This window comes from Malurus melanocephalus, unplaced genomic scaffold (assembly GCF_030028575.1).
Source record: "Malurus melanocephalus ecotype Western Australia unplaced genomic scaffold, MMel_1.1 scaffold_0, whole genome shotgun sequence".
In the NCBI taxonomy this organism is placed as follows: Eukaryota; Metazoa; Chordata; class Aves; order Passeriformes; family Maluridae; genus Malurus; species Malurus melanocephalus.
The window spans coordinates 3,344,122-3,356,360 of NW_026623232.1; the positions used below are offsets into that span (position 1 = coordinate 3,344,122).

Genomic DNA, 12,239 nt, shown 5'->3' on the forward strand with positions numbered 1-12,239 from the left:
AGAATAAAATCTATTAAACCAGATAGGTCTAGTTGTTTGAAGAAGTATACTGCAGCAACATAACAATGAAAAGCAGACTACTTTTGTTCACATACTGCTAAGTCCCAAGATAGGAGACTTCAATCTCTTTCCAATTTTTCTTAGCATTTCTTAGCGATAGTATTTCTTACTACTTTGAAGTCTCCAAAAGGCTTTAACTTCTACTAAAAAACCTTATACCTGCGGCATACATAAATTTGTCATATATTATATTTAGTTTAGAAAATAATTTAATCAGTTCTGAATTAGTCACCTGAATTTCAGAAAATTTGCTCTGGATCCCAAATTACAAAAAAGGCTGAATGGAGTCAAACTGAAGCAAACCAGAAAACCAGAGAGAGAATACTAGACTGAAGTGGCAAAGAACACTTATCTACTAAAAAGTTTCAGAAAAAGYGAAACCAGAAAAACAAAAAACCCAAACCACAAGAAATGCATTTGCCCCCAGTATGCCTGTAACTGATCACTAGCCTAGCACTGAAGTTTCCCAAGACGAAAATCGTTTAGGGTAACTCATAGCTTCAAAATTGGTAAGCCTTAATATATGTTATTTCCTAGTCTTTTTCATATATGTTTACATATGTTTTACCCTCTGTCCCTAMATAAAGGAATTTTAAAGCTTTCAGTGTCTTTTCACATTAAAGTTTTACTCTCATTTGAGTCATTGCCATACCTAAATCTTCTATACACTGACTGTAGCAACAGTGACTCCTAAAGCTRCAATGATATTTGGTATAATGGTACATCACCGCTTTACAATAGACACAAAACTTTCTGTATATTCTTAAGCAGACTAATTTGCATTTTTTACTAAATTTAAACTGAGTTGTCACCAATGATAGGATACTTTTTCCAAAAAGTATACAACTCACTGCTATCTTGTAAAAGACATTTAAGAAATGCCATCTAATGCAGATTACTTTAAATTTTTTAAAAACAAAAATCACAGGCCTTTGTGCTATCCATCCACATAGCTTCATATTGTTCAGTCTCTTTTGACTGATATTGTTCAGTCTCTTCTGACCCTTACTAAAAMTGGCATTATACTAATTTAATATCTTTAGACAATCCCTGACTTACACCATTGTCTTGCAGGATGCAACCCTCCATCTTTTACCATAATTAAATTTTTTAGATTTCTCTTTYGTTAATAGACAGCTAGCAGGCTATAACTCACAAGCGCTCACCTCTATTCATGATTCTTCCATTATTCTGGCTTACTGGAGCTCTGGATGCCTTGATGAAATAGTGGGAAAATTAACCAATACYCTCTTTCCTCCCCTCAAGTCTTAACCATGATTCCAAGGTGAGATATGTTTATTGTTGCTGAATCAAAGACTAAAATGTACAGCAAAAAATATAAAAAGAACTCTGGTGAAATACACCTTGCAGGCCTACTGAAAGTATTTGAAATTAAAGAACAAGAGAAAATTCCCTCCTTCTCCTGGATGTGAAATTGACAAAAATTCTCTTCTGGAGAGTCTTTTAGTCTGCAGTGCGCCAAGGCTAAGAGCAATAAACAAAATAATAATTTTTCATTGATGAAGATGCTGAAGAGAGCTGACCTGAGATCTTCTGTTTTCTCCCCTCAGATAGTCTGTTGGCAATAGCTAACTTTGCTCCCCTGAACGCACACAAATATGGCAATTATTATTCTGGGGGAGTTGTCACTATGGACAAAATTAGATGCAGAACTACACTGCTCAAGCTGCAGGATAGTGCATGTATGAGAAGTCAYCTCAGGGAGCAGTCTGTGTTATGTAGTCCTCTCAATTTTTTTATTTGGTCCTGCAGATTAGTCAAAAAACAATTGGAGAAGCAAGGGGATAGACCTTGTTCTGGAAGTCATTTTAGGCAGTAGGGAAAGGATTAAGGCAAGAAGGTGATCACAGCAGAAGACAGACTTAAAATAATGTGATRTATACTTCTCTTGCACTATGGTAGGAATATTCATGTAAATATCTTACTCTTCTGCCCTAAAAAAACCCTTGTTTTTGTATTTCATGCACCTAAGAATACCTGCACTGTGACAAAATCTTGCAGATGTGTCCAAAACAGACATGCTGAAGAGTATTGTTATACCTTTCCCTAATTACACAGTCACACAATGTATTCTCCTAAACTTGGATAAAGGATGTGTGGGAGCTGTGCTTCAACAACTGAGATATACACCTGGAAGGGGGGGGAGCATCACATGAAAACATCCCCAGCAAATTTAGTCTGTCCTATAGCCAGTAAAAAGAAAACTTAGATTAGCTAAGAATGTCTGCTTGACACAGCTCATGGTTTGCAACTTACAAAAGGCATTCAATTATTAAGAAAGCTGAAGAAAAACCTTGTAAATAAATTGTAAGCAACATAAAAACTACATCTAGAACAGATCAGATCAAAATCATTCAGAGTGTTTTGCYGACTAAAGCAAAACTAGAAATATTCAACATACTTTAGCCAGGAAATCTAAATTCAGAGAGGTACTTAGCTTCTTAAAAATGTTTTTTCCTCTTAAGTTTCAACTGAGGAAATAGTAAAAACCAACACAGAGCAAGCCACAACTGGCTCAGGCAGAGTGGTACATTCTGAGTGGGGCAAGAGGATACATCTGACTACTGAAGTCTCTTAGATGGCTAGCTACACAACTATTCTCCATTTCRAGTCTAGATAATTACTATGTTGCAGAAAATAACTCATGCAGCAGCAGATGGTGCAACATGGGAACACCTGTTCCTTTAAACACCAATACAAAAAAAAAAAAAAAGGGAGCTGTAGCCGTTTTCCTTTGAAAGGAAAGAATCCAGCTTTGGAGGGCAAGATACATAAATACCACCAGACTGTGGGCAGAACCCAAAATAATCCATTCAGCATTCTGTGCTAAACACGGAATGCAGTTGCCCTTGACCCAGCCCTGCTCACGTGTTGATAAACTGTCAGAAGCAACACATGCATTTACAGAACTAAAGCGCCCAAAAGACACTCCAGAACAAACTTTGTTTTTCAAGGACAGCTTGATGACAATGACTTAGATTTTTACAAACACAYGCAATTAACAGATATCTTGAAATGGTTAACTCTAGATTTGTTTTTGTTTCCCTTGCTTTTTTTTTTTTTATTAGGCAATTATGCCGTATAATCACAATTTCTAATTCACTGGTCAGGTTAAATGGTTGTTCACATGGAACTGCGGCAGCACTTAAGGGCTTTTGTGTCCTCCTTTACCAAATGGCAAAYCAAAAGTGTTTTAAGTCTGCCTGTATAGATAGATGCTCATTCACATCTACTCTGTGAGCASTTACTATTGTAGCTCTTACCTTGAAAACGTACACAAACGTAAATTTTTACTGTAAGAACTCAGCGAAATGGATTCGGGAGTTACAGGCACCATTTGCCCTCATCAGTCACTTTTATTCATGCGCACCAACTTAGCAGTTGGTGTATTCTAGAGAATAATTCACATGGGAAGCACACAACTTGTTCGCCTTCTTCCACACCTTCCGTGTCTAAAGCGAGGAGCGAAGCATCCCGCGCCATGCCCGCGGGGTCCCGCAGCCCCGGCACATCGCTCTAGTCTCGCTGCCGCCGGCCCCACCATGCGGGAGCGGGGTCTTCCCCTGCTCGCTGGGTGGGGTCTCTCGCTAGAGCTGAGCCCCGAGTCCGCCTCCCGCCCCAGCGCCCAGCCGGTCCCTCCAAATTCCCGGTCTTTCCCACGCCGGGACCCGCGGCCCCGCTGACCCACTCCCTTCCCCCCTCCCGGCCGCCTCACCGATGAGGACGCGTAGGTGCTTAAGTCGGGTGAGCGGATCCTTGCGGGTGTCCAGCACCTTCTGCGTGGATTTCCGCACGTCCCCGTGCGGCTTCTTGGAGAACATCCCGCCGGGCCCGGCGCCGCGCTCCAGTGGCGGACAGCGGCCTCCGGATCTGCCCGCTCCGGGGCCCCTACATAGCCAGAGGCGGCAGCGCCGCCTCCTCCTCCTCCCGACTCCGACTGCGATGCGGCGAGGGCGGAGGGGCGCGGCGCGGAGCCAACTCCCCGCGGGCCGGGGGCCGGGCTGGGCCTGCACTCCCCCCTTCTTCCTCCCTCGCTTTCCTCCCGCTGCTTCACGACAGCCGTCAGGTACGACCCCAGGCGTCCCCATGGCAACCGCGTCGCGACGTCAGGGCGGCGCTGCCCAGCGCACCTCCGAGCGCGGCGGGCGGGGCCGTGCCACCCGCGCTCCGCCGGAGCGCTCACCGAGGATGGCGGCCACCCGCCGCAGCGGGACATTTAGGGGCTGGCTGCAGGATCCTCTGCGCAGCTCCGCAACAGTAACTGGTGTAGGAAACTGTACTTCAGCTGTTTGTAAGTAAAATGTAAAGTTATCCCTTTACACAGCTACCCTGGCTGTACAGGGACACTGCAGCGTTAGGGGGGAATCCTGTGAGCAATATGGAAATAAAATCCAGGTGGRGACCGTATTCACCACGGCAGCGACTCCAAACCTTTACTCAATCCTCAGTTGTGCAACCAGCAAGGATGTGTCTCATAGTTCCTCTTTCCACACTGGTCCTCGAAGTGCTGCAACTCCTCACCTCGAGCAGCTGCCCAGAGTTGCTTCTCCCTGATTTCACTGCCTACGCCTTCAGCTGCAGTGCTGGCATCGAGACTGAACCATCAGGCATGACTGGGTCCAGCACGATGGTCTGAGGCATCCTTATTTCTTATGCATTCTATAGGATGAKCACGTCCATGCTGCACCTAGAGCAAAGCCAAAAATGAACTCAAGRGAACACATTTGTCCCAGTCCCATGCACAACCCCACCAGAACCACAACAACAGCCAGGGAAATATATGAGGTGCCATATCAACSCTTGCTGAGGACTGAACTACTAACACTGACAAAGTCCCAAGTTTCTCCTATAAGTTTGTTTGCACTCATGAGATAGAGAATTCTCGGACTTTGCAAAAGATACCTGCTGTAGTATAATTTAAGACTCCAGTATCTTTTTGCATTTTAAACAGTCACTGGTGCTCTGCTTTGCATTGAAGATATCCACTTCCATGAGCTAAGTCTGATTGCAGCAGCTAGAGTTTTTAATATTAGCAATATTTAACTATTTGAGGCTTGTTTTAAAATTCCAAGTGTTGCCAGCATTTACAGACCTGTTACATAAATAACACAACCCAAGTGTTTAAATTAATGATGGATAACAGCTAATATCAGAAGCACAAGGGCAGCGGAATTTACACAGCAGGGCATCAGTGAGGGCCTCAGTCTGTTGTCTGCCTGCCTAAGTGGTCTGATCCAAAGCATTTAATATTCCACCATCTCTGTAAATGAGATCTGAAGATTACCAATGTTAGGTAATAGCTAGTATCGTAATTACTTAGTTTACTATAACTATTTAGTATACTATATATATGTATAGTATATTTTAGTTCTCTAAGATCTAACAATGAGGCATTGATTTATGTGCTTTGTTTTCTCTATTTCATTAATTCTAAACACAATTCTGCATATTGAAAAAGTAAAGGATGTCTTTGGAGAATTTGCTTGTTTTCTGTTAATTTTTATATCTTTAACTCAAGACAAGCTTAAAAATAATAAAGAGATTAAGACATCACTAAAATATTAAATGACAGGAGGGAGTGGTGTTAACCAAGATAATAATGGCTTCTATAGAGAACCTCTGTGTGCAGGCCCCACCAGGCAGGAAGGGCATGTTCTGTGCACAGGAGAAGCCATGATCTTGCAAAGGCTTGACTTTGAAACATGTGACTTGGGTTGCTTTGAATATGCATGAAGGACAATGTTAGAAAATAGCAGGATTAGTTAGGGAGAGGTTAGGTTCTGCTGCATTCCAGACCACTATTATTGTACCAAATATTTTGCATTTCCACTTTAAAGGAAGAACTTCTGAAATATTTTTGTCCAGATGTGAGGGTACTGTCATAACTAAGTTTAACTGAACTTTTAGAAGAGTACTGTAGACAATTAAGTGCTGCAGAACTTTATTCCCTCCTTCTGTTAACTGTCATCAAGCCTGACTGAGTTCAGAAAGCATTTGGATAATATTCTCAGGCACAGGGTGTGACTCTTGGGGATGGTCCTGAGCAGGGTCAGGAGCTGGACTCCATGATCCTTGTGGGTCTCTTTCATCTCAGCAGGTTCTATGATTCTGTGATCTCTACAGGGCCCCATAGGATATTCAGAGTAGTGGGGGGCAATTGGGTCCCATTCATGCCATGAAAAAATTTCTCCCAGTTCATCTAGGATTTATGATCTCCTAAGATTTCAGCTGTTGCCAAGTACTTCAAAAAACATATGGGTATTTTTTGGTATATCCAAGAGAGCACAAACTCTTCAGTTGTAGCATGATTTGACAGTTCAGTATTTAAAATGGATAGATTATGTTTTGAATTCTTGCATACACTTACAGATACCTAAGTTTCTGGAATTCTTGCCTTTCTAATATTTACACCACATAYGGGTATGGGATTAAAAACAAGTTAAAATTACTCAGATTTTCACTAAGTATATCCCATCTTTCAGGTAGCTAACCTGAACCTGACCCCTTTGAGATGCATGCACTGAAGAGCTATTTGCCCAGGAGTCCTTCAAGAGAAAAGAAGAAATTTAAAATAATTTTTTAAAAATGTTCAACTGCTTCTGATCTTTTAATATTTAGTTTCACAGTGTCCTTCTTAAGAGGGTTGTCTTGCTTTTGAAAAAGAAGGCTCTCTAAATTGTGCTGTGGCCATTGGAATGGTGTGCTATTGCCTGTGCAGCAGTATTCCTATTCATCCTGAGTAACAAATTTTTAGTTGCCTTAATTGGCAACTCTATACTTTATGAAAAAGCCCCCAAAACTAGATATTTAAAATTGAATAGTCAAAACTAGAGTTCTGTACAATTTGATACTCTAGTGTAACATATTCATACTGGAGATGTTTGCTACTTTCACTTAAGCATTCAAATATCAGAATCCTCTAATATGTTTCCAGTATAAGAATAATGAAACAGCTAGCTGTCCCTTCAACAAAATCTGTTCCAGTTGAAAATWACCCCATGATTTCCCATTGCATTTGCATAACTCTGTGTCTCACAGATGAAATGTAGAATCTATATTTTCTGTGTTTAAGGGAAGGAGCTTTTCATGAGCTTATAGTCTGCTTTTGTTCTGTTAAGTAGTGTATCAGCATTAATACCTCTGTATGAGCATCTGATACAAAGTCAGAACACTGCAGTCTTTCCAGCTACCAAAGATCCCAAGTTTGAATAAACTTTTCCAAGAACTACAGTACTCATGAAGCCAGATTTCYTCCAAATTTGTATTCTAGCCACTGAAAGCTGGCCATGAGTCACCTCCCTTCACCACCATAAACTTTCCTTTGTTCAGACCTCCCCTACGTATTTTGAGACAGGCAAGAGGCTGGACTGCAYGTGCAGGTTGGCAAGCTGTTGTCCCTTGGACAAAAGCTAAGTGAAACACATATCCCTCCCTGGGACACTACTAGTTTTTATTTGTTCCAGATACTGTTTCACAAAACACACTGAAACTTGGTATCTTTAATACCCGTGCTCTCATACAGAAAAAAAAGGACTTCAAAACTAGCAGAAGAGTGCAAAAAAAAAAAAAAAAAAAAAGAAATCAACAAAAACCAAATCAGCCAAACAAACCACCAAAACCAGCTAAGATTTGTTTCCTTAGCACACTAGGACTGTGTCAGCCCTGCTCAAAGAGCAGAAGGGATATAGGGCCTATCATGACAAGAAACTTTCATATTTGTGGAAGTTACTTAAAACTGATGTAATAATTTCAAGTTCCTGGCCAGCAATACCAGCAAGTTTAGCCTTTGCTATGTGAAGTCACCTTCAACTCACAATGTTTGAGTTCTAAAGTAAGCACTAGCACCCATATCTGATATGAAAGAGCTTTTGAAATGTGAATATTCTGATACAGTAAAAGTTGCAACAACTTCTCTTTTAACCAAAAGTACTCAAAAACTTTCTCARCAACTGAGATGTGTTATTTTTCTTTCCCAACTTATGAAATAGTTTTGCAATATTGACAAATGCACAAAAGAAACTGTGCATGTCTGCCTAGAGGAGAGAGAATTTTGTACAGATTAATTCCTTTCTATTAAAGCAAATATTTTGCTCCTGATTTCTCCTGTTATGTCACCTGCAGGAGTAAACCAGATATTTTACAAAGAGGTTATATTTATTTGTGGTTATTTTGATTAGTAGTTTTAAGCTTACTTTACACATTTTGCAGCATATATCAGARAGAGTATTTTTGCCTAGAAAAAAAACATGATCTGAGGAAAAAGCATCATGCAATAACCTTCAAATACAGCTCATAGCTTGCATTCCATGACTGCTACTTTTAAATTGCTGCTGATCTTAACCTACATGGAAAATAGTCTTTTCAAAGTTCTTGTGACCTACCTCCTAATATTGCACTTTCAAATTGAGGGTGAAGAATTAGATTTGATAAATTATGCAGTGTATCAGTTTTTAGTTATAGAAATTGTCACAGTTTGGCTTGCTAGAGTCCAAACACCCCAGGGCTACCACTTCTTTCTGGCTAATATGTTGCTGTCCTGTCCTCTTTGGAGGACCTCACCAACAATCAGACCTGTGATGACCAGTCCAAGACATACTACATCTTTGAAATGGGGGAGATTCCTAAAGAGAAGGTATTTCAAACTAATTAAGATGTAGTGCACTATATTGCACACATGGTAAAAGCTCTTTCATTCCTGCTTCTCCTTTGAGGTTTCATCTATACCTGTAGACCAATGACTCACATTATATATATTTTTGTTTTCTCCCTTTACAATCTTGTCAGAAATACTCAGTTACTATGCAGTTACTCACTACAACAAAAGCTGGCAATTAGGTTTATAATCTGAAAGTGAGTAACTGCGTTTCAGATTCTAGAGTGATACATGTTTCAGCTCACTGCCTCCATTCCAAAAATCGGGTGTAAAATTACAGCTTTACTTCCTAGCTTTTTCTAAAGATGTCCCAAACTGGGAAAGGAGATATCACTATCTGTACTAGCCAGCATTTTATTTATAATGGTTGTTATTGCATCCAAATTTTTTGAATACCAGTTTCCAAAAGAATTTCCAGTTTTGAATTTTTACATCGTTGCCAACTGTCCCTGTTAATTGACTCTAATTGTTGGAAAATACCACTAACACCCCCCCCCCCCCCCCCCCCCCCCCACTTCTCCATTAAAAACAGAGCCCAGAAGATGAGGGTTATGACAATCACCTTCTAAATTGATATTTTACTCTAATGAAGGGCATAAGTCATGATCCAGGAGAAAAGAAACCACACCTTTGTAGGCACTTAATGCTTTCTTTCACTTATCTTGATGGAATGGTCAATCTACAGACCAGTCCTCTGGTAGTTGACTGGATTCATAGATGTATGTATACACAGATAACAAAAAATATTTACAAGTCATCTAACAGGCCAGACAGAATTTCTTTCCCCACTCCTTCTAGCATTTGCCTCTAGAGAGCTGATTAAGATAGGTGTTGCCACTTTATATATTAAGGGTTTATAGGTAATCTGATAAATTAATTTTATAGTCTAAAAATAAATTATAAGCTGCCATTAGCATTGTGCCACCATATGTAGCACCAGAAGTACCCTTTTCTCTTAGGTTTTCTAGCACTTCATTTGGACAGTCAAGTTCACTTCAACTTTTTTTTCCTCCTCGAAACAGATGTTTGTATTGCTTTAGCTGGGTATTCTCCCCTCTCCTGGCTATAAACAGAATAGAAGCATGTAGAATTGTGTGTTGTTAAAAAAAAGTTTCTGGCTTAACTTGTCATTTTGGTTGCTGATTTCCACCAGGGCATGGGAATTTTGATTTCCTTTGGGAGTTTATTTTTAGCTCCTTTAGGCCTAGTTCCAACTGTTTGAATAGGAAATTACAATCAAGCCAAAGGTTTCCTGTTTTCCTGCCATTCCCTTCCCCGCAACTGTTTCTAGTGTTTTTTTTGTTGGTTTTTTTTTTCTACTCTTTTTATCTTGCTAGTCCAGCACTTGAATTGGGGATTGTTAGACATTTTTACTTCTGGTTTTGTGGGATATTTTTTTTCCCTTTCTGAACTCCTATGGATATAACGAGAAATTTCAGATCCAGCTTGTGAAATTCCGTTTTTCTTCCGGGATGTCTCGCGGTCTTGTTTCAGGCTGTCTCCCAGCTCCTTTTAGCCATTTGCGTATCAGCCGTCACTGCTAACACTTTTACCGGGTTACCTCGAAAGAATACCAGACGGCGGGGGGGGAGTGCGAAGAGTTCCTTGGTCCCCGCCTCTGTCAGTTTTTAAAACTATATGAACCAGCACTTGGCCAAACTTCGGGGACTTACAAGTTCTCTGGGGAAACACCCGGGGACAAGGTCAGCTGCTGTTGCTCCATTAAATAGCCGGACACATTWAAAAACTCTGGCCCAAGCCAGCTCCCTTACGCCGAGGCGCGGGCCGGCAGCCTGAGCATGCGCGGGCACCTCCGCACGGCCGCCCTTCCTTCCGCACGGCCGCGCAGTGCCGGGAGCCGGGAGCGGAGAACCCGCGCAGGGGCTCGGAGGAGTCCTGTGAGAGGAGGCAGAGGGAATGTCTTCAGCAACTGCAGCTGCGCACTGCGGATCTAGGAAAGGATTGTCTATGTGGGCTAAAGTTCTTTCACAAATCGTAGGTTTGGATTAGATATTAGGAAGATATTCTTTACTCGGAAGGTGGTGAGAAACGGGGGTTATCCAGAGCAGTTGTGGATGCCCCATCCCTGGAATTGTTCAAGGCCAGGTCTCTGAGCAACTTGGTCCAGTGTAAGGTGTCCCTGCCCATGGCAGGGGGGTTAGAGCTAGATTATCTTTTAAGGTCCTTTCCACCCAAACCATTCTATGGATTTATGAAAAAAATGACGAAAATTGTGTTGGGTATGGAGAAAGCATGTCAAGTTTTACTGGGTTCCTGTTTGAGTAGAAAGCCAGGGGATAGAGTTTGCACACAAGGATGGGAGGTTAATTTTGTYTAATATTTCTTTCAGTGTCCTTGAAGGTGGCACACCTACATACACTCCTCTTGGGGGAGATACAGGGAGATGATTTGCATTGGATATACAGAGATCTGGGAGAAAAGAAGTGACTAACATACAGCAATGGTTGTTGTGGTTGAGCTGGGCAGCTATTGCGATGGAGGTGRAAATCCATAGGGAAACTCAGAAGTTATTAACTGCCTCACAATATAGCCTCCATAAGATCCATCCAGAGAGCAGAGAGGGACTAAATTTGTATCTCAATATGAAGAACTGCTACTGCCAGGCACCTACAACCTTAACKTCCTTGCAGAAGCACACCACATCACTGAGGTAAACTCTGCTTTTCTACTGCTCTTTCAACTGTCCCAGATTTCAATGGTGATCCTGTGCAGTGCAAGCGAACTCATCTTACCAGTCACGCTGAGATGCAGGCCACAACCAGCTCTGCATTTCAGGACTCTTGAGGTTCCCTGCCAGAATTCCTTATAGGTATTTATGTCCTGAGGTGAAGCCATAAAGCTCCTCAGAGTGAGGGGACAGTTGGGACAGTTTGTTTCAGTGTCACTTGTATTCAGTACATCTTTTGTATCACAATTAACAGCAACTGGCAAATGAAAAGTACTGATACTCAAAGCCAATAAAACTATCCCAGCTATGCACAGATTACAGCATCTGTTTAGTTTCTCCTCATATCCAATCTCACTGGACAGATGTCAACTTTAGTTAAATCTAATTTAATTTAAAACATATCACACTCGGTACAGGACAGCATATGACACTGGGGAAGAAGCAAGTTCTGCTGGGGAGGCCACTATTCATAGAATCATAGAACGGTTGGAAGGGACCATACCTCGCCATGGGCAGGGACACCTTCCACTAATCCAGGCTGCTCAAAGCCCCATCCAACCTGGCCTAGAACACTGCCAGGGATGAGCCATCCACAGCTTCTCTGGGCAATCTGTTCCAGTTCCYYATCACCCTCACAGTAAAGAATTTCCCTTTAACAATGGCAAGCACCTCTCTCTCTTCTGAGATCCGAGCCTTAAGGGACGCCTTGCCAGGATGCAGAACTCATCGGCAGGAGCGAGGCGGGTGTTGACGTGAGGCCCCGCATCGCCTCTSCGCGGCTTCGGCAGGGAACGGCAACGACCGAGCCCCCGCCAC

The 12,239-nt window shown here is 41.8% G+C and overlaps 1 protein-coding gene across 9 annotated transcripts in view; it reads right to left on the reverse strand.

Moving 5' to 3' along the window:
- The window catches only part of RALGAPA1 (Ral GTPase activating protein catalytic subunit alpha 1), a 129,024-nt gene extending 124,850 nt beyond the window's left edge, over nt 1-4,174 (reverse strand). For 6 of the 9 annotated variants that reach the window (XR_008965361.1, XM_057366668.1, XM_057366365.1 and 3 more), the window contains exon 1: nt 3,797-4,173. Coding sequence is in view for 8 of the 9 variants with exons in the window: in XM_057366668.1 (XP_057222651.1) it covers nt 3,797-4,169 (373 nt within the window). In the remaining variant the exon portion in view is untranslated. Of the gene's footprint in view, nt 1-3,796 lie in introns of all 9 variants that reach the window. The other 3 variants (XM_057366932.1, XM_057366844.1, XM_057366756.1) reach the window with 2 other exon arrangements.
- Nucleotides 4,175-12,239: the final 8,065 nt, after the last annotated feature.